Source organism: Megascapheus bottae, chromosome 7 (assembly GCF_031878675.1).
Source record: "Megascapheus bottae isolate mThoBot1 chromosome 7, mThoBot2.hap1, whole genome shotgun sequence".
NCBI lineage: Eukaryota > Metazoa > Chordata > Mammalia > Rodentia > Geomyidae > Megascapheus > Megascapheus bottae.
Window position 1 is genome coordinate 83,436,995 of NC_143515.1, and position 22,032 is coordinate 83,459,026.

Sequence of the window (22,032 nt, forward strand, 5' to 3'; positions counted from 1 at the left end):
AGATAGATGAAAAGACAGAGTCACGTCTCGTATTTTGAGACAGTGGCAACTTTAGGAGGCGAAGCTTTTAAAGATTTTTTTCTTCCTAAAAGTGCGAATACTTTTCAATAGCTATCAATGTTAGCAAAATGAATTACTTCATTCTACTAAGAATCATGTTCAGTCAAATCCCTGCGTTTAGATTGTTGCCAATCTGAATTCAGATACTTTCCCAAGTAAATTATGTCACTTGGACTGTTTCCTAAGTGGTGGAAGATTTCTGTCCTGTCCTTTCCATGGAAGGTAAACTGCACAGAAGCGTTCTGTGTCTGTGCTGCCGCACTTTGCAAAGCGTGCAGGCTGCCCACACATCCTGACCCGGGTGGCCTCTGCTGGAGGATGGGTTGAGATGGGCCAGGCCGCAGTGCCAGACTGTGGCTCCCATCCAGACCCAGCAACCAAGCCCAGGTGACCTGGATGATGTGCTGACCTCCACAGCCTTGCGTTCGGTTGCACTGCAGCCAGGTGAGCTGTGAACATCACGGGTGGCGAGAAAGATGCTCGGGAGAGGTTTCCACAAATGGCAGCTGCAGACCTGAAGATGGTTCTGAGTTCTCCTAAGATGAAAGACTGAAAAGCGGTTAGAATTTACTGCCTAGTTTTTCAAATAAAAGTGATCTCTGACTTGTGCCTGCCCACAGGGCCGGGGGCATGCAGGCCAAGGTGGGTTCCTGGGGCAGTGACCAGAGGCTGAGACCCTGGGGCCGAGTGCTCAGGAAAAGCCCGACAGGGGCCTGGTGGCCAGCGCCTCCTCGCCTGGACGCACAAGGCCTGTCCCTCACTGCCGGTGGCAGACACAGCCTGCAGTGGGAGGCTGTCAGCACCTCACCATCTGCTTTGTTCTTAGAAAAGCATTGATGTTGTTTTTAATTAAAAAAAATAGTGCTTCCAGCCAGGTGTGGGCGCGGTGGCTCACGCCTGTCACCCTAGCTACTCAGGAGGTTGAGACCAAGGTTCAAAGCCAGCCTGGGCACAAAAGGACCTCAGACTTATCTCCAGTGAACCTCTAGAAAATGGGAATTGGTGCTTGGCTCAAGGGTAGAGCAGTAGCCTTGAGCTGAAGAGCTCAGGGACAGCGCCCAGGCTCAGGGGTAGGGCGGTAGCCTTGAGCTGAAGAGCTCAGGGACAGCCCAGGCCCAGCCTTGAGCTGAAGAGCTCAGGGACAGCGCCCAGGCTGAGTTCAAGCCCCACGACCTCTCTCCCCCACAAAAATAGTACAGGCTTCAGAAATTATTGCACACTGTACAAAACAGGAAAATGAAGTTTAGTGTAAGATCTCTCCTGGGAAATGACCATCTTTATTGTTATCTAGTAAATCGTGACACTTTCTCTTCATAAAAAAGAAAACAAATCTCCAGTTTCCCTACTCTTGAGCAGAACACAGATATAGTAGTGGATTTTGTCTTATGGCCTAAGAGGAACATGAGAACCTGTTTGCTCTGGAGGGGTGAGTAGTGCACCAGAAGAACCGAGGGGAGGATCTGCTGCAAGAGAGCAGAGAGAGGAGACTCATGCTGTGCTCCTGGTGCACGGTTCACCGGCGGGGCGAGGGAGGGAGGCAGTGGAGAACTGACCCAGGTGAGGCTGAGGGTGGTCAGGCGTGGGGCATAGAGTTCAGGCAGGGGAGGATCAGCCTGTAGGTTTGTGGTATTAAGCTTGAAGTGTGACTCACTGCATGGTGACTCAGCCCTCGCCTCCCCTGCAGGGCAGGACAGCCTTCTCCTTCTTTAAGAAGCGGAGGCATGCTCGCAGGGCCGCGGGTGATCGCACATCTGACAATCTGTAACACCTGCCTTTCGCCAGCGTGGGCACCAGAGTGTGTCCTCACATCCCCGGCGCAGGGGTGGGTCCCCAGGGACCCGCGTCCCCTCCCTGCAGTCTGGGGTGTCTCCGAGCCCCCCAAACCCGTCAGAATCAACAGAGAGGCCATCTGTGAAACTAGTGACATCTTTATTGGTATAACAACTAAAGGCTCCTTATAAAATCACACAACGCTGCAATATGGTGCAGGAAAGATGAATTTCTTAAGAAAATAGTTCGTTTGTGGCACTCAGCTGCTATAGGCGTATCTTCAAGCGGCATTCTGTCTGTCCATGAACAGGGGGTCCAAGGAGGCCACCTTGGCAGCCAGGAAGGAGTGGACGCAATGCAGGACAGAGGTCGGGTCCTGGAACTCCAGCTCCTGAGGGAGAAAGGAAGCACAGAGTGTCCTCACTGGAAGGGCAGAGGAAACGCGGAGCGAGCTCTGAACTGTGAACTGCAGCAGAGTTTCTCCCAAGGAGCTCAGATCCAGGTAAGACAAGTTAACCTCAAGAGTCCGAGCAAGCTGGTCGTAACGCGATGTGCCTGTGCCACCGTCCTGTATAGACACCCAGGCAGAGTCATGGACCGGTCGCCCAGTGCCCCCCACGGCTGACCTATTGTTTCCTGTGCCTTGTTTCCCTGACACCTGTTTTCTGGGTCTTAATCAGGCACTGGGGTTGAGATTGAGTCTGGCCAGGACCTCTGCTGAGGGTGGATGCTCACTACAGCCTGTCAGGAGGGCAAACACCTGGGCCCAGGCTGACCTGGGTGCATGTGGGTTTTCAGAGGTCACTCTTAAGTGATGGCAGAGCTGGGAGGTGCTGAGGGGGTGCCAGTGAGCCTGGAGCCCAGGGCGGGATGGTGGGGACCCCGGTTCCTCCTTATCCTGCTACTGCAGGGATGGGGAAGGGGTAACAGACCCTCGAGAACCAGGCTCCAGGGAGTGGTGCCGCTCACACGAGAAGAGAGCAAGGAAAGCCCCTAGATCCTCCCTTCTGCGTGGGTCTACTGGAACTCCACTATAATGAGGAGCAATCGAGTTGCTCTGACAGTGACTGCTACTTGATGAGACACGACTGACTTTCAGCAAAATCCCAGCATCGTCTAAATTGCTGAGCTCTGTCAAATTTTAAGGCAAACAGCCAAGTCGGATCTTCAGTCTCCTGAGGCGCTTCTGGAAGCTTCCCCAGGTCAGGGCCTCTGGGTGGGGGCTAGGGTTAGGAGGGGCCGCACACCATAGCAGAGCAGTGCAGACCCCGTTAGCTCTACTGAGCTGCTTCCTTCCTGGGCAAGGTCTGACAGCACGGAACACAGTGTCCTCTTCCCTCCAACCTGCTGCTCCCTGTGCCTTCCAGACTGGGGCGCCTGCGCAAAGAGAACTAGGGAAGGGCCTGGGACAACTGGGAGAGAAGGGCTCGCATTTTCTGTGGGAAGACCACACAAAGGGCGAGCCCGCAGGGGGACCCACAGGGACCCCCGACTCCATGGAACGATGGCACCCGGAGCCCTTAGTCCAGTGAAAACCCCTTCTTTGTACCCAGGTAGGTCTTGAACATTTACCAGGAAACATTCCAGAAAAATTTCCAGACATCCAGGATTCTCCTGTAGAAGACTCATGTGTCCAAAACGTTCTCTGAGAAGCTCTGAGCTTGCCAGCAAAACAAGACCTCAAAGGCCACCTCCTGGGTGCTCGAGTTGTTAGGTTTTATATGCCAACTAGAAATCGCTTACCAAGGCTGAACACTAACCCAATCACAACATGGCACATAACACCACTGGCTCCTGATCACAATCACATCCACACCACACCCGTGTCTCCTCATCACGATCACGTCCACATCACACCCGTGTCTCCTCATCACGATCACGTCCACATCACTCCAGTGTCTCCTCATCACGATCACGTCCACACCACACCCGTGTCTCCTCATCACCATCACGTCCACATCACTCCAGCGTCTCATCACCATCACGTCCACGTCACTCCAGCGTCTCCTCATCACGATCACGTCCACATCACTCCAGCGTCTCCTCATCACGATCACGTCCACATCACACCAGCGTCTCCTCATCACGATCACGTCCCAGAAACCAAGACAGTCACTCAAAGCAAAAGACCAGCAGGAAGAAATTGCAAAGTTTTGCCATGATAACCTGAGCAATGCAAGGAAAATTTGAGTGTGCTTCAACGTTCTCCCTGTCTAAATACATTTGCTTGAGCTCAACAAAGGCGCCTGCCAGGTTCCCCCACTTTTCTCATTCAGCCAGCCAAGTTCATCATAACCCAATGTGTGTGAGCAGCAGACGCCCTGCTTCCAATCACATGCTCATTGCCTTGTGTTTCCAAACCCTTTTTCCACTGTAGTCAGTTTACCCTGCGTTCACTTCTAGGTTCTATGTAAGTTGGTTTGATGATGGCACGTGGATCTATTATAGAGTATCTCTTGGTAGCATGGTTCTCTCTCAATGTGGTAAACATGTCACAACAGAGAGGCTCCCTTTTAACACCACAGATGATTCAGCACATATGCAATGTGGTTTGCAGAACGCTCCTAACTGTTTACTTCTGCAGTATTTTAAGTATGTCTTGTAAGAGAGTTGTGATTTTCAGGTGAACCACGTATTTGTTCCACAGAACCAAATGTGAAGATTTGAGTCCCCAGGAGCAAGCGTGGGACTTTTACAGCAGGGTCCATGCCTCGGCACTCACTCAGCCCCTCCACACGTGGACATTTTAACAAGCCGGCCACTGACATCCCACCATGCGTGGACTGTGTGTCCGAAGATTGGCCCCTTACCTTCATCTCGATTTGCTTGGTGTCTAGATCCCGAAACAGCAGCTTTACTCGAGTCTTTCCATCGTCTGAAGATCCCTTGAGCTGGGAGAACTTAAATCTCCAGAGTACATTCTGCGCAGAAGTGAAATTACTTAGTGATTTGTGAGCAAGCGCTCATTTGCTTAAGAACCATCTGTTAATAAACGGAAGAGCCTATTGAGATAAATTTGCCATTTGTTAACGGCCTTGTCTACCTGGAGGCTTGTCAGAGCCTGGCTCTGTTTCTTTCCGTGCCACCGTCTGACCCTCTCCCCTGCCAAGTCCCATGGGACCCTGCAGCATCCCTGGGCCTCATCCCTTCCTGTGTCCTCTTGGGTTTCCAGTTCTCAGCTGGAAGCCTTCCTAAGTCTTGTTCCTTTTTCTATCTGGAGAAACGTAACTCCCCTTCTTCCCCCAAGCTTGTCCTGGCATGAGGTCCACCACCAGCTCACCTCGTCACCTGGTGCTGCCCTGATACTCATGTCTAGCGTGTGTTCGGGACTTTGGACCCTGAGTGGAGGTGATGGATGGAATCTTCTAAGTGCACAAGGCATCAAGGCCGATGCTCCTCTAGGAGCCCGCGGTCTCTGGTCTCTCTCCTTCACGGTGAGGAAGCAGCACCGACCTACTTCAGCACAGGGCCCCTTCAGAATGGGGATTACTTTTAGTGCAAAACCACTAATCTCATGGCATAGCCCTTGTTTGGGGTGATATAAGCGCTGTTCTCTACAGTGTGGTTTGGAACATGCTCGATGTCCAGATGCACACGACATGAGCCGTGTGTGCTAGGCATGTGGATGCGAAGGGCCGGGTCCCCAGAGCTCCCCACGGGGGAGGGCCCGGTCCCCAGAGCTCCCCACGGGGGAGGGCCCGGTCCCCAGAGCTCCCCACGGGGGAGGGCCCGGTCCCCAGAGCTCCCCACAGGAAAGGGCCCTGCTCTACAGAGGACAGCTGGATGTGAAAGCACCCCAGAAAAGTGGCCTCTCCTCTGTAATTTTTCTCTTAGAAGGAACGTGCTATTTCCGCAGCAGGTTTATGTTTGGACTCTGCGCCCTGCTTTAAGCAGGATTGGGTCCTGCAGGCCAGAGCCTGTGGCTGTCCACTGGCCCAGGGCCGTGGGCAGGACAGCTTACTGCAGTGCCGCACAGCCTTCCCACAAAACCTCTGGAGACAATTCTGGATGGGAGGTGGGCTTCCATTGGCCTTATGAGGCTGAGGGAGGCCTGCTTTCATGTCTTTAATCTGGGAAGCTAGAAACCACTTTCCCGAGGTTTCATCAACCAAAGCAGGCACCCAGCTGCCTGTGTTCATGAGACACATGGCATGCGTGCATTCTCATGACTCTCGGAGAGCCTGTCTGCTTCACCCTGCATGCTGACCCTGTGGAAGGTGGGCTCGCACCCCGCGGCCGCCGTGGGGCACCCCCAACCAAGCCGGGGTCACCACTTAGAGACCGGGCTCCCTCTGCACAATGCCCACGAATAGCTGCTTTTCAACAGTCTGCAACAGCGCTTTATTACACAGTCCTGGCTGGCCCTGTGACGGGACTCCCCCAGCTCCTGACGCTGGGCTTCCTCTGTTCTCTGATTCACACGCTGGGCAGCGGCTCCTTGTCCTGTTCTGCCCGTGTGCTGCTCCTCTCAAGCTTCTGTTTTATCTTGACAGAAAGAGGGCACCAGTTAGTGTCCACCAGAATGCCATGCTGGAGCTGCCTTGCTGCCAGCCTGCAGCAGCCGAGTTTGTGTGGGCAGGGTCTGCGGCCGTGCGCACTTAGATGAGGCTCCTCCAGGCTGCCAGCGTCATTCTGACGCCAGCAGTTTCGACAGCATCAGAATTGATTCTTGCTAAATGATCTCAAAGTAATTTCACTGAGGCATCAACAAACACACCTCAGATAACTGCCTTCTCCTTTGTGTGCAGGTAAGTTAAGAAGGCAACCCCATGTCTTTCTTTTCCTGACGATTCCTCTTCATCGATGCTGATGTAGTTGATGAGGAGTGGATTACTTAGAGGAATTAATTGCTTATCTTTCTCTGGTAATTACATAAGTGGAGAAACTGGGCCTATGCGTGTCTGGTGAATGTTCACTAGAATTTTGACAAGTACCGAAGTCTAAGCTGATTTTCTTTTCAGTGCTGGGTTTGGCACCAAAGACCTCATCGATGCTAGACAATACCACTAAGTCACAGCCAGCCTTGGTCAGTGAATTACAGCCTTTGGTTAATGAGTGTTGCATTATTGCAGGTCTCAGGTCTAGTTGTGGCTTAGGAATAACACACAAATGACCTAATTTTACAATGCAAAGCCATAGTAAAGTGTAATTACCCTTTGAACAAAAGCCCAGAAAACCCCAATCAAAAATATACCTAGCTGAGAAAAGTTTGAGTTTTCATACTTTACATAGAAATCATGACCATTCATAAATATTTAATGGCCAGTAACAATTTAATTATCTTCATAATTATTTCAGACCGGTTTGGAGATAACTGAAACCTTATTATGTATGGCTTACTGATGGCATTCTGGGATGGAAGAATGAAAGCTTTCCAAGTTTCACTGTCTCCTCTGCAGTTATAGAGAAAGCTTTGCTTGTCATAATCACAAGAAAAATTTACAGTAAGAGCTCACCTTCGAAACAGATGAGGCCACAGCTGTGGCCTCTGAGCCTCAGATGAGCAAGAGGCCTCTTAACTGATTGTTTCCAGAACTTACTCAAGGCAGCCAGGTACCAAGCAGCTCAAAGGTTTTCCAAAAAGGTGAAGGCCTCCACCGTACATTAGACCCTGTGCCTGGGTCAGGATCCGCTGCTGCTGCTGCAAGCTCCTTCCACAGTGAGTGTGGGGCGAACGGGAGGAGGCTCTGTCTTACTCTGGTGCCATCCGGGCATTCTGGGGGATGGCACCCCATGTTGTCTCATCTGTAAAGGCTCTGCAGGCTTCAGTGAGCATGCGTCCATCGCAAGCGTGCAGGGAGTCCAGAGCACAGCAGCCCACCCTGAGGCCTCACAGCCCTGCTGTGTATCACCAGGAAACACAGCTGGATTTGTTAAGTGGTAAAGACCACAGAAAAATCAACATTTCATACGCGGTGGGAGTAGTGTTAGCGACAGGTGGAAAAGTCTGGGTGGGATGGTAGAGTGTTGTTGAAACTGTGTGTGCTCCTACCAGGAAACAGCCTACCGGCTTCCCGGGGAGGCACGAGGACGAAGCCAGCGTGAGCTCTGGCGCCAGCCTCCAGCAGAGGCAGCTGTCTTCTTCTCTAACTTCGGGTTTATCATTTTCTCTTCCATAAGCAAGTTGGATCTGACATCTGTAACGTGGCGACGTGGTCCTCCCTGCAACATCTCTGGCCACAGATACCTGGGTGCTGTGGCCATTGTGCTGTCTCCATAGTGAAAAGTGCCCCATAGGGGGCAAACTTGTCCTGGCTAAAACCTCCCTGGGAAGGCAGGGCAGACTTCCCCAGAAGAGACCTGCTGGACTGGAGCCACAGCCCACGGCCTGGCTGCAAAACTCATTCGCAGAAGTCGGCGTCCCATTTCCCACAGGCAGCAGCTGGGCAATGACTGAGAGGTGAGTGTTCAGCTTGAGTCTTAGAGGAGGCTTGTTTTCTTCGGGGGGTGAAGGCTGGGTGTGCAGAGCTGTGTAAAGACAAAGGTATGGGCTTCTGTGTAGCCATGAGCACCAGTGTGGAAACGGTCTTGGTGAAATGTGTGGCCCTGCACTGTTCAGACGGAGCTACAGCACAAGGCCCCAAACAGACAAATGGAGGCACTCGTGGGAAATGCTGTGGAACTGGAAGCCTGCAAACTGGCAGGCACAGGAGGAAGACAAGGCCCGGCAGAACAGATTTCTCCCAGACTGCTGATCACTGTGTGACTTAGAGGAATCCAGCCCGGCGGCAAATACTTCTCCTGCAAGAAGAAAGCCACCTGATCTCACTCAGCTTTGTCCCCTGATGTCATGCAGCTCTGTCCTCTGATGCTACCCAGCTCTGTCCCCTGATGCCACCCAGCTCTGCCCCCTGGTGCCACCCAGCTCTGCCACTTGGTATCCAGCTGTGCCTGTATCCAGCGTCCCTGTGGAAGGCATTGCTTCCCTCCGGCCCACATCCGGGGTGTGCCCCAGTCAATTTGATCTTCAAACTAAACCCATTGTGTGTTGACAGCAGATTCCTCAAGCAGACACCTTCTTACTCACTGTCAGTTAGCACACAGTAGTGTGAGAACCGTGAACAACAGATTATTCGCGTTATCTTTGGAAAACATTGTTCTCAACCCTTGGGTGATGAGGTAAGGGTTTGAAGCTGATGGAAGTGGGTGTTTTCCCCCGTGGCACCTTTAGCCAGAAAAGGCTGAAATCAAGCACAACTTTTCATTCATGGAAACACTTTGGTGCTCGTTCTATCAACTATCAGTAATGCCTAATTACTATTACCGCAAATGCTAAGGTCTTCTTCGCCGTGCTTACGTGGGTGCTGTGTCTTTCCCCTCCCTGCTGACCCGGCTACTCATGCTCATGCTCACACAGGCTCTCCAAACTCCATATTGTCTGCGTCCCACCGCTGGGCTCCGGGGGGTCAGCGCCCGGGGCCTGAGCCACCTCGGGGACAACACAACGTAGGTGCGAGGCAAACCGGCCACTGCTATTGGCCACCTGAATTACGTATGCGCATGCCAGGGCTCTGAAATGGGATGAACCACCACTTATCCCACGGCTGCCCTGGGAAACCTTGCGCTGCCTCTTACCTTTGTCTCACTGTCAAAGCAGGTGAACCCCGCAGCAAAATCCACGGCAAAGCACAACGTCTCCCCTTGCCAGCTGCACATGTATGTTTTCGACTAGAAAAAAAATGGAGTGAACATTCTTTAACAGATGTGGTTAACTTTTTATAATTACGATATGAATCATGCTGTAGTCAAAAGTGGTTTTGTTTCAACTAAGGGCTTGGTGACCCAGGGACCTGTGGGGATGTTTTCAAGCAGGGAGTTCTTTCAGCTTTAGACAGACAAAAGACACTTCTAGCGGTATTCCTTAAAGAAAAACAAACAAATATCACAGCTGAGGGAATCCTTATTCTCTGGACTGGTTTGGAAGCCAAGTGATTCATTTTCTCCCCCTCTGTGCATTTCTGCAAGCTGGGTGGTGCTCTCCAGGTGTGTTTCCTTGGGGCACAGGTACATTCTGGTGGTGCACAGGTGTGGCTGTCCAGGACAGCTCTGCAGATACAGGACAGCTCTGAGGACAAACAGCTGGAAAGTAGCAGCAACAGTTATACTGGTAGCACAGACAGTCAGGACGGCAGCTGAGTGCAGGGCATTGTCAGGGGCCCAGGGTTGGTCTTGAGGGGGTGTTTCCCCACTCAGAACAGAGACTGAGCCTTCATCTGAGTGTGGGGAGATCCGCGAAGAGGGCTGGCCCTCCTGAGCCAACCAGCATGATCCCTGTGTACAGACAAAGCTGGGCTTCCTCTGGGAAGTCAGGAGGAGCCGCCTCACACCTGCACAGGCCCCTCCTCATGGCCCCGTGCTGCTCTGGAGGGCACCCGCGTGCCTGGCTCACCTCCTGTCACTCATCTCGTTTCAATGCGGCTTTGTCCTAATGGCTGAGCAAATGCCCTAAATACCATCTAAACCAGCGATGCTCAGTGACACTGTCCATATGTATTGTCTTCCTTCTGCCACTCATTTTCGGGGGGGGGGGATAAGCAGGCCTGTGAGGGATTCTCATCCTTACAGCTGTCCAGATTTTACATCCAGTGTATCAGCTATGAGCTAGAAGATCTCCCAGGCGGTCGCTACATTCTATGTAGTCTAATTCACTCGCCGCCAGCGCCAGAGACTTGTGAGGGTACTGGGTGTGAACTCACATGGTGGGATTCAATCTCAGCACTGTGCTCTGGCCTCCAGAGGGCAGGAGAGCGCCGCGCACAGGTGCCAGGGCAGAGGCCTGCACTGAGACCGCCTGGCCCTGCAGACTCCCACTTCCAGAGGCCTACTGTCGATGGTTTCCGGGAGCAGAGCATCTTAGGATCACGTTCTTAGGAACTGGACAGTACATAAAATCTGGCATTTCGATGGCGCTGCCCTTGGCAACGCCACAAAGCAGGTACAGTGCAGAGCTTTGTGGCCACAATTCCTTGTGGACGAGCGTCCGCACGCTTCTAGGTATTTGTTTCCTTTCCATCTTAGGACTTGGGAAGAAGCTGGGTTGGTGCCCCTCCATCGGGTCTGCTGCATGGCCCACCATACATGCCACGCTGTCCATGGACCCCTCCGTGTTTACATACAACCGGTAACTTCAACATCTTCAAGGAGCATGCTTGGGATTGTCCAACATATTGGGGCAAAAAGAATGACTTACTGGGTATCACAGATTTGCTGGGAAAAAGGACGCTCCATGGCCAGCATCTACTGGCTTCCCCTGGAGTGTGATTCCACCTGCAGCCTGTCATACCATGACCAAGAGAACAACGGTCCACTGCCGACCCCATCTCGGGGCAACCGGCAAAGCTTTCAAATAGATGGTGAGTTCCTGAAAGGGGTTCCTCCCTCCACAAATGCTCAGAACTTAGAATAAGTTCTTGGGGGAGTTTCAGGAACTTTATATGGCCAGGCCAGAGGTTCTCAAGACACTCCAAGTGCATGCTAGAAGGCCAGCTTTGAAACAACACGCATCACGAGCAGCACCAGAGAGTGTTCTGCATGTAAGTGCAACGAGCAAACCCGCAGTGAATGCCTGATGGAACAGCTTCCTTCTCCAGGGCACGCAGGGCGGATGTGCCCACAGCAACAGAGGGTCTGCACCCCCCTCCCCTGCGGCCACAGAGGCACCCACACCCCACACCCACGGCCCCAGAAGTTTAATGTGCTCACAGCTGCAGAGTGCCTGGCCCCGCCCCCCTGCGCCCACAGTGGCAGAGGGGCCCACACCCCCCTCTCCTGTGGCTGCAGAGGTGCCTGCACCCCACACCCACGGCCCCAGATGTCTAATGTGCATGCACATGCGCTGGGGTGGAGGCAGCCTCCGAGAGTCTGTTGCTGAGCTTCCTGGAGGGTCAGGAAGACACTCGGAGGACGAATGGAGAGGCCTGCCGAACCCATCAGTCCTGTGGCGTGTGTTCTGGGCAGCCAAACGCCTGAACTGTAGCAGTTGATGTAAACGCCACCTTACACTGATGGTTGTGCCTCAAACCTGGCTGCCACCACCTCTGGAAGCTACCAGACACACTGGAACTGCAGTGCACCTAAGCCTGAACCACGGAGCCAACCAGAGCTTCAGGAAGCTCGCAAGGAAGTACGTTAAAAGGACCTCCCACACTGAATCTGAGCCTCACTTCACACTGCACTGGGTTTCATCTTAGGTCTTCTTGATTGACTTCAGGAGAAACAATGTGATATGTTTGTAATACTCCACATAATATGGCACTACAAACTCACTAATATTAGTGGGTTTAAAAATAACTTGACTGAATATTTTTAATATTTAGAAAATTGGTATATTTAAGGAAATGATGGTTTATGTATTCCAATGTGAAATGCTTTTTAAACACTGTTGTAATATCCTAACCTCATCCAAAGAGCTCAAACAGTAATCACATTAGAAATAAGTGAAAGAAAAGAAAGAATCATGTTGAAGGGGACGAGTTTAAGGGAAACTCTCTGGCAGGTGTGAGTACTTGGGCCTCAAAGTGGGAGAGGGACCTTAGAGGGAGGAGGCAGGGGCCTCAGAGGGAGGACGGGGGCTCACAGGAGGGAGGGGGATCACAGGGAGGAGGGGGCCTCAAAGGGAGGAGGGGGGCTCACAGGGAGGAGGAGGACTCAGAGGGAGGAGGCAGGGGCCTCAGAGGGAGGAGGGGTGCTCAGAGGGAGGAGGGGGGCACACAGGGAGGAGGGGGCCTCAGAGGGAGGATGGGGGCTCACGGGGGGAGGGGGGATCACAGGGAGAAGGGGGCCTCAGAGGGAGGAGGGGGACGCACAGGGAGGGGGGGAATCACAGGGAGGAGGAGGACTCACAGGGAGGAGGGATCACAGGGAGGAGGGGGATCACAGAAAGGAGGGGGACTCAGAGGGAGGAGAGGGTTCACAGGGAGGAGGGATCACAGGGAGGAAGTGGCTTCCCGAGTCCCCATATCTGGGGTCAGTACGTGCAGGGCACAGGCCGATGTCATACCCAAGGGAAGAGCAGAGGCCACCCAGGACCTGTGGGCTGACCACCGCCAAGTCTTGGTGGACATCAGCCATGTGCGTGTCCAGAGGCAGCGTAAAGACTGGTGGAGCTGGAGCTGGTCTCCAGACAGGACTCGCCGGCTCTGCTCTGCGAGGAGGGGCTGCGCTCATGTGGGTGGTCGCTGGGGCTGCTGTGGACGGGCGCTAGGCCTGGGGGAGATGGCAGCAGGGGGGCTGCTGTGGATGGGCTCTAGGCCCGGGGGAGATGGCAGCAGGGGGGCTGCTGTGGATGGGCTCTGGGCCTGGGGCTCTAGGCCCGGGGGAGATGGCAGAGGGGGGCTGCCAGCGGCCGTAGTACCCACTCCGTACCAACTCCACAGATAAACGGGTTCCTCAAGGACAGAGGCTCGCTGTGAAGACTCCGTAGCTCACCTGGCCCCCTCTCTTCTTTGGATAACGGCAACTCTGAGAACAAGTGTGAGCCTGCTTACCATTGTCCTTTGGAGAGTAGATTTTAATCTCCGGAAGTGCCAAGGGCACCTTTGTCCATCAGAAAAGCTCAGACATTCATGATAAATAATGACCATTCACCTTTGTTCCAACACTAGGATTTTATGACGTGTTTAGGACATTTCTTAGCTGTGGGCCCTCCGTCTTTCATCAAGGCTGAAATGTCACCCAGAACTGAGTTCTCTGGGCTGCACACACCAGATGCTGTCGTTCTGGGTCACAGTGACAGGCGCGGAGGGCTGTCTCCACACATGAAGTATCATGTTGAACACAGAATGACTGCGGCTGTCCCGTTACCCAGAAATTCCCTACACCAAGAAGCACTCTTCACTGTCTTCCAGTGTCGTGAGCTCTTTGATCGGGCAGTTTCTATGTGGCTATGTGCTCAGCACGTATGGTCAGTCTCCTGGCAGGGGAGCTCAGATGACTTCCCTGCCCTTCCATGCTCTGCGCAGGGACCTGGTGCCTCAGACACAGCTTCTGCAGTGAGCAGCCAGTCCCTGAATGATAACCCCGAGAAGGCAGCAGGGTTGATGATCAGGGAGAATGCTGCCCCCCAGTTTCCCTGCACATCTGACTGTGATGTCCCATTGCGGGCTAGCAGATTTCCTGCACGTGTAATAGGAGAAGCACTACTCTGAGCCTGTCCCAGCACAGAGTGTGAGGAGCTTGTGTACATGCTGAGTGACAGATAAATAATCTAGAATCTTCCACATTATCTCCCTTTGTATGAAAAGCTGCCTCAATTGCCAAGTTTACCCTTTCAGACTTATCTACGCTTAGCCAGGACTAAATCTGCAACTTGTGTGAAGGCAAATCTCGTCTCTTACATTGCTTAATTTATTTCCTGTCACTCTTTTTTTCCAGAGATATGCTCCTAGAAAGGATGCCATATATATGATAACAAGGAATATAACACATTCTCCTTTGCCAGTTAGTTGATACACATTTAAAATTTATTTGCTGCCTAATATTAAGAAGGGAGATACAATTCAGCACATGAGATGTTTTATATTCTCCCTGGACCATTAAGTTTGAGAAGAAGGACCATTAAATGCCTAAAAATATTGCACATCCAGGTAACTACAAGCCATATTCCACGCATTTGTTAGCTAGGTGTCCTGTGTCCTCCAAACACAAACACAATTTCATCCTTTTTTTTTTTTTAGCATCTGTGGACTCCACGATGTGCCTGAGCCCCTTTCCTGTTAAGTGTGCGTGTGTGCGCGTGTGTGCGCGTGTGTAAGATGTGGACATGGACAATGCTGTCTCTCGTACAACAGCATCTGCCGTGCAGAGCACCACTGCCCGAGCAATGCCTTTCTAGTATGGGGACTCAGCTGACTGATGCTCACCTGTCAAGACGTGCTTTTCTAAATAGCGGTTGCATGTGCCCAGTGGTCATGTCTCCACATCAGCCTACGGTGAGACACATATGAGTTGTTCACTCACCCCAGCTCTCTGGACTTCCATGGAAGTTGCTCTTTGGAATGACTTCTCCCATATGGCCAGCTCACAGCCCAACTCCACACTGAAGACGTGGCTCTGGCCATGGCCAGTGAGAACACTGAAGCAGTATGGCCTCTCCAAGGCCAAGTCTTGGAGACCCAGATGTAAGTTTGCCTGTAACTGGTAGTCATTCGTAAGCCAGAACTGAAAAACAGAAGGATTGAAAACAGGCTAGAGTTGGAAAGAAGATTCTAGTCTGAGGAAACACACCGTTTAGCCAGGGCCTGGAAGTTGCAGGGGTAGGCGTAAGCTTGGCTGGGTAGAAATCATCCGGTAAGACTTTCAGAGGCGAGTTTTAGGTGGTGTGCAAGAGGGCTAACAGATGAACACTTCAAATAAATGCCTCATCACAGATTGTTTCTAGGTGGCTTTCCCTTCAATATTAATAACAAAATAAAAAGAAAAACAAAGAAAGGGTTTTAAAACTTAGAATTAAACTGGTCTACACTGGAAACAATGATCACTACAGTAGGGTACCACAGCCAGGTGCAAAAGAGCCTGGCCCGGTGCCCCGAAAAAGAAGAGATCAGCGTGTCTGAGAAGACTGAAGGTCCCAGTAATCCAGACGTCAGCACGTCTGAGGTGACTAAAGATCCCACGTCCTGACGCTCAGCCCGTCCTGGATCACTAAGATCCCACATAATCCTGACGCTCAGCCCATCCTGGATCACTAAGATCCCACATAATCTTGACGCTCAGCCCGTCCTGGATCACTAAGATCCCACATAATCCTGATGCTCAGCCCGTCCTGGATCACTAAGATCCCATGTCCTGATGCTCAGCCCATCCTGGATCACTAAGATCCCACATAATCCTGATGCTCAGCCCGTCCTGGATCACTAAGATCCCACATAATCCTGATGGTCAGCCCGTCCTGGATCACTAAGATCCCACATAATCCTGATGGTCAGCCCGTCCTGGATCACTAAGATCCCACATAATCCTGATGCTCAGCTCGTCCTGGATCACTAAGATCCCACATAATCCTGATGGTCAGCCCATCCTGGATCACTAAGATCCCATGTCCTGATGCTCAGCCCATCCTGGATCACTAAGATCCCACATAATCCTGATGCTCAGCCCGTCCTGGATCACTAAGATCCCACATAATCCTGATGCTCAGCCCGTCCTGGATCACTAAGATCCCACATAATCCTGATGGTCAGCCCGTCCTGGATCACTAAGATCCCACATAATCCTGATGGTCAGCCCGTCCTGGATCACTAAGATCCCACGTAATCCTGACGCTCAGCCCGTCCTGGATCACTAAGATTCCACATAATCCTGACGGTCAGCCTGTCCTGGATCACTAAGATCCCACATAATCCTGATGCTCAGCTCATCCTGGATCACTAAGATCCCACATCCTAATGCTCAGCGTGTCTCACAGGACTAAATTTTCCGTGGCCTCCTAGGTTTACTCATGATAACACAAATCCTGAGCAAAAAACACCAACGTTTAGAAATATGTTCTAATGTGAAGAAATAAGAATGTAGTCACTCTTAATTTTTAGAGCCTCTGAGATCCCTCACACCAGAAATTGATACCCCGAAGCTGTTCAACAGTAAGATTGAATGTCATAAACCAAGAATAACATATTAATCATTGACCTGACCTTGCTTTGCAGAGATTTTTGAATCTACTGAGCTTAAATGTCAAAGATAGATAACAAGGAAAGAACTCTCAGAAGGTGTTTACTTGGGCAATGCATACTGAGTGGAGAATTTTTTATCCCTGGTTATAATAGTCAAGAATCATATCTATCTATCTATCTATCTATCTATCTATCTATCTATCTATCTATCTATCTATCTCTACACACATGTATATGCATATATATACTAAAAGGGGTTAGATAGATAACAGTTGAGGTACTTGGTTGCGATCTGTTAGCTGCATAACCTTGAACAATTTACTTCTTTCTAAGCCTCGACTTTTAAATTATTAAAGGGAGCCCAAATCAAAAGGCTGTCTGGCTTTAAATGACAGCTGGGGAATCACGTGGCACTTATGTCCTCAGCTCATAGTAGTTCAATTATCTTTTTCTACAGGGTCACATTGTGTTTATAGGGCTGTGCCATGCCATTTGGGTGAGATAGAAGTGACGTTTATTCTCAGATCACCAGACGTTTATTCCTGTCAATATAGCTCTAAAATTGGGATCCCGTGTAGTTACCTGTTGGGGAGAGCCTTCCCCAACCCAGGACCTTGAGAAAGAACTTTATTATGAGAATGCCTTGCATTTGTCTCCATGTCCACTAAAGGAAGTCTAAAATTCTAGATCTAAATTTAAAATAGAAAAACCGCAAATAGCCTTTATTTTCCATGATACTTTCAGCTGAAAGATACAAACCAAACTCTATAGTAGAAATTTTCATTTACATCTCCTAACTTTTGATGGTTGTGTATAGTGAAATTCTCAGCTAAGGCATGCTGACTTTTAAGCTTTCACTTTATGTTTGCACTTTTTCCTCTAAAGAAGAGGAAAAGAGGTTCATTTGTATGTCACATTGGCCTGCCACCCCAGAAACACTAAAAAAGAGGAAAAGAGGTTCATTTGTATGTCACATTGGCCTGCCACCCCAGAAACACTAAGCCAACACCGTCACTAGTAGACACAGGTTAGTGGGCTGGCCTGGAGTGCGAGTTCTTCCTCAGGGGACTGTGCAGAGGGTCTAGAGAAGTTGCACCATTTTCTAGAGGTTCATCCATCCCGTCCTAAGAAAACTGGGCAGCCAACTCTGGCCAGACTTCAGAGACAAGATGGGGTAGGGCCTGGAGGCGAGCTAGAGACTTCCATTCATCCTGGTGCATGCTTCCCTGGAAACTTCTTGGAGGTTCTAGGGATCTGAAACTTTACTAAGGAACGCCTTAGTAAAGGAACCTCGGAGGGGCCACAAGTGTCACAAGTAGTAGGGCACAGAGGCTGCTCACACCTCAACACCAGACACCCTGAGAGCTGGACACAGAGGTAGAGGACTGAAAATGGCCAGTAGACACATGAAGAAATGCTCAACAGCTCAGGCCATGAAGGAAATGTTTGTCATGTGGTTCAGAACTGCCAAGTCAACTCCCTGCCTCCTTGTTTACACAATGCGAATAGGAAGAGGCTTGCTCAGTAAAGGTGAATGTGAAGGTAAAGACTGTTTCTGGAACCAGCATCTCATTCCGGGCCTGGGAATAGCTCTAGAATTAGATGGAGGGGGTTGAGAGAACACCTCCCATCTCATGGCCAGTACTCACTGCCCCCCCACGCCAGTGTCTGCTGCCCCCCATGGCCAGTGCCTGCTGCCCCCTATGGCCAGTGTCTGCTTCCCCCCACGGCCAGTGCCCGCTGCCCCCTCACGGCAGTGGGTGTAAGCCTTCCTTGGGGCTGCTGTTCTTCCTTTCTACAATCGTAGTAGTTACTACTCTGTGACGGAATGGGTTGGACACATAGAGCTTCCCGTCAGGTTTATGGAGGATCATAATGGAAAGTTGACATGCATTGTAGAAGGCTCTGAGATTAGACTCCAGGGGACTCAGGAAATAAAGAGGTTGCATTCTGCATCATGAGGCAGACATGGCCGCTCTGGAGACCAGGCCTGGAGCAGCCTGTCGGCTAGGATTGCAGGGTGGATGCAGAAAAGACTTCAATTGTTTTATCATTTCAACACACTCCAGAGAGTAAGCCCTGGCCTCTGGAACCCCGGGAGGCCTCACCTTGTGCACTTTGAACAGCACCTCACACAGGCTGTAGACTCTTTCTGCTCGCGCCCAGTCCAGTGTGCTCACCTGCAAGAAACACAGAACAGATGGAGGAGGGCGGGAGCTGTAGCCTGGGAGTGTGAACAGGGTGACACCTTTGTGCAATCCTGTGATGCCACGATGCCACCGTGATGAAATGCTAGGTGGACGCGGTCACTGGGCTCCACTGAACTCCACGCAGAGCTGTGAATTCCCACGGTGACGCTGTGTGCCCTGTTGGTGTGCAGTGTGATTGCAGTACGTACGCCACCGAGACAAGCACAGGTCATCTGTCACCCTGTCAGCTATGACTATAGAATTCATTTTGGACTCCCTTTAGGTTAAGGGCCAGTCCTAGGTTGAGCGTGGGAAGTTGGGGTGAGCTAGCCTGGGAAGGGGATTTCGTGCACGAGCCAGTTGTGACAATGGAGAGAAATGCTGGTGGCAGGCTTTGGCCCTTTAGGGCTAAATTTACTGCTCAATTCTGCTTAAGAAATGCATGGAATACTTATTAACTAATTCCTTGGATTAAAAAATGCAAAGTCAGTTGGATTGCTTCATAGTTATTTATGCTGAGTAATTCATGATTTATTACTGACTTATTGCAGTTAACCGCAATGATGATGAAAACAACCTACTTTTCAATGCCACTTTATGATTTATAATTCATACTCACATGTACAACCTCTAAGCTAAAATACTTCATGCAGAAATATCTACAATAGTTTACAGGGTAATAAATTTAGATTTTACTCTCAGCCAGCATAACTAACCAAGTTCATGGCATCTTGTCTTTGAATCATGATATTACCATGTGTTTGTCAACTGGTGGCATCCTCATGATCATTCTGACACAGGCCAGCCCAGGGTGAATGATATGAAAAGTTAAAGAAAACTCTAAAACCAAAGCTATAAAGAAAATCAAAATGAGCTCAGAGCTAGGAGCTAAGAAAGAGCAATATATAATAAATTATGTAGGACGTCTCACTCACAGCAGGCTATAGTAGCTAGCTATGACTTTAACTTCGTGCTCTGAGCTCCAAACAAGTACATCTTGAATAAATATCCCAAGAAAAGCATCAGGTAAAACTCATGCTTGGACTAAAAGGAAACGTTAAGACATGATAAACGGGACTGCACCAAACTGAAAAGTTTTCTGCACAGGAGCGGGCACAGACCACAAGCCAAACAGCCCACAGATGGAGGGCTTTTGTCAACTTTGCACCAGACAATAGGCTAATACCCAGAATGTACAGAACACTTAAAATATCAAAGAACCTACTAGCCCATTAATAAATTGACCACAGAGCTAAAGGGAGACTTCTCAGAAGAACTAAAAACGGCCGGCAGACGCATGAAGAAATGCTCAACAGCTCAGGCCATGAAGGAAATGTTTGTCGGGGGGTTCAGAACTGCCAAGTCAACTCCCTGCCCCCTTGTTTACACAATGCGAATAGGAACAGGCTTGCTCAGTAAAGGTGAATGTGAAGGTAAAGACTGTTTCTGGAAACCAGCATCTCATTCCGGGCCTGGGAATAGCTCTAGAATTAGATGGAGGGGGTTGAGAGAACACCTCCCATCTCATGGCCAGTACTCACTGCCCCCCACGCCAGTGCCCGCTGCCCACTCACAGCCAGTGTCGCTGCCCATTCACGGCCAGTGCCTGCTGTCCCCCCCAAGGCCAGTGTCCACTGCCCACTCACAGCCAGCGCCTGCTGTCCCCCCCCAAGGCCATGTCCACTGCCCATTCACGGCCAGTGCCTGCTGTCCCCCCCAAGGCCATGTCCACTGCCCATTCACAGCCAGTGCCTGCTGTCCCCCCCAAGGCCAGTGCCCGCTGCCCACTCACAGCCAGTGTCCTAGGTGTAGTTTTGTGGCACTGCCTCAGGGTGGGGCTCGGGGCTTTCCTATGATTAGAATATAGTTTGCATCATTTTACATTTTCCCATTAGGATATCGAAACTTATTTTAGGAAAATCTAAAAATTACACATAAATGGCTGAACACATTTATCAGAGCCATCTTTCCTTAATAGCTGACTTGATGCTAAATACATAATTGCCAAGTATGTCTTTTTTTCAAAGAAACGTAGTTTATAATATCAGCATTTCCCTATTTCATTTTGATTTCAGAAATATAAGTTTAATGACTGCTTAGAATTAGTGGTTTCGATGGCTGCTTAGAATATGTACCATTTTTATAAGTTTTGCTCTTGTGGTGAATGCTTTAGAAGTGTTAGGGTTTAGTCCTTATAAAGTGCTGGCTAACGTGTTTCCAGGGCAGTGGCTTCTGAGTTCCACTGCGCTGAGGGCATGTTCTTCACTCGTCTGTCTTCAGCAAGTGGCGGGACGAGGCCTGCAGAGTCAGATCCTCGGAGTGGAGGGGCTGGGCTTGTCCACAGGGTGCTCACAGTGTGCTCAGAGCCCTGCTGTGTCTTCACGGCCAATGCTGTAATTTCTGATTGCTACCCAGGCACTGTACTGCCCTCTCCATTGTGATGTGCACTCACAAACTAGTCTAACACGTGTGCTTCTAGAAACAGATGTGCGCTGAAATACATTCCTGGTATTAAAAATAAACACAACTAAAGCCATGCTGCTTATAATTTTTCTCCAGTGTGGCCTCACGGCGCCTGGCATGGAGCCCCTCACACCAAGACGTCCTGTCAAGGGATGAGATCCTGGTGGCCCGAGCTGGCAGCGCCCCGGACGGGGCATCCTGCCTCTTGCTGTAACCTGTGTGAAGCTGGGAAACATTCAGAGGCAGTCTGCGTCTCCTCCCACATCTATTATATTCTCTCTAGAGAAGATCTTGACATGCCCCACGTGCTGAGTAAAGCCACAAAACTTTTTTATTCTACAATGCTTGGAATTTATTCTCTCAATACGCAGGAAACTTTCCCCTCACTTTAGGACTACGCTAGATTCAGTAAAAGGGTTGGTGCAAGTTCAAGAAACCTTCTAGCTCACGGGAAAATAAACACGTGGCATTTTGGCCTTCAATGTATAGAGAAAACTTCCACAGGAGTCAGCTGCTTTGCTCCACAAACACCTCCTCAGGCGGCATTTGCTTCACGTTCACCAGTGATGGCAGGTACTCCACCAGAAATCTGAAAGCCGTGCGGAGATAAAATGGAAGGCACAGACCAACACGGGTCGTATTACCCTAACTTCTAGACTCTATCAACCCTACTGACCTCCCCTTCACTTCTCCCTGCGAGCTCTGGCATGGATCAGCACGGAAGAAATGGCGAAGCCCAGGCCGAGGAAGCAGATGCCCTTTCCTCTGTAGTTGTCCTGATCTAGTCACACAAGTGGCCACGCCAGGGGTCTTCAGCACGCAGAATGCTATGTCTCTAAGGCGTGTGGTGATAACTGGGTATTTTACCTAAACCAGAGACTGGGGCCAATGATTCTACGAAAACAGCTTTCTGAAATACCTCTTGCCTGTCAAGCAAACAC

General features: G+C 50.6%; 1 protein-coding gene across 1 annotated transcript in view; it reads right to left on the bottom strand.

The window, feature by feature from the left end:
- Positions 1-2,016: 2,016 nt before the first annotated feature.
- Positions 2,017-22,032, bottom strand: part of Sntg2 (syntrophin gamma 2) — a 139,159-nt gene continuing 119,143 nt past the window's right edge. Inside the window, 5 exon segments of the mRNA XM_090336226.1 lie at positions 2,017-2,221; positions 4,641-4,751; positions 9,406-9,498; positions 14,788-14,988; positions 18,548-18,619. Of these exon segments, the coding sequence (XP_090192352.1) occupies positions 2,090-2,221; positions 4,641-4,751; positions 9,406-9,498; positions 14,788-14,988; positions 18,548-18,619 (609 nt within the window). The 3' untranslated portion in view covers positions 2,017-2,089.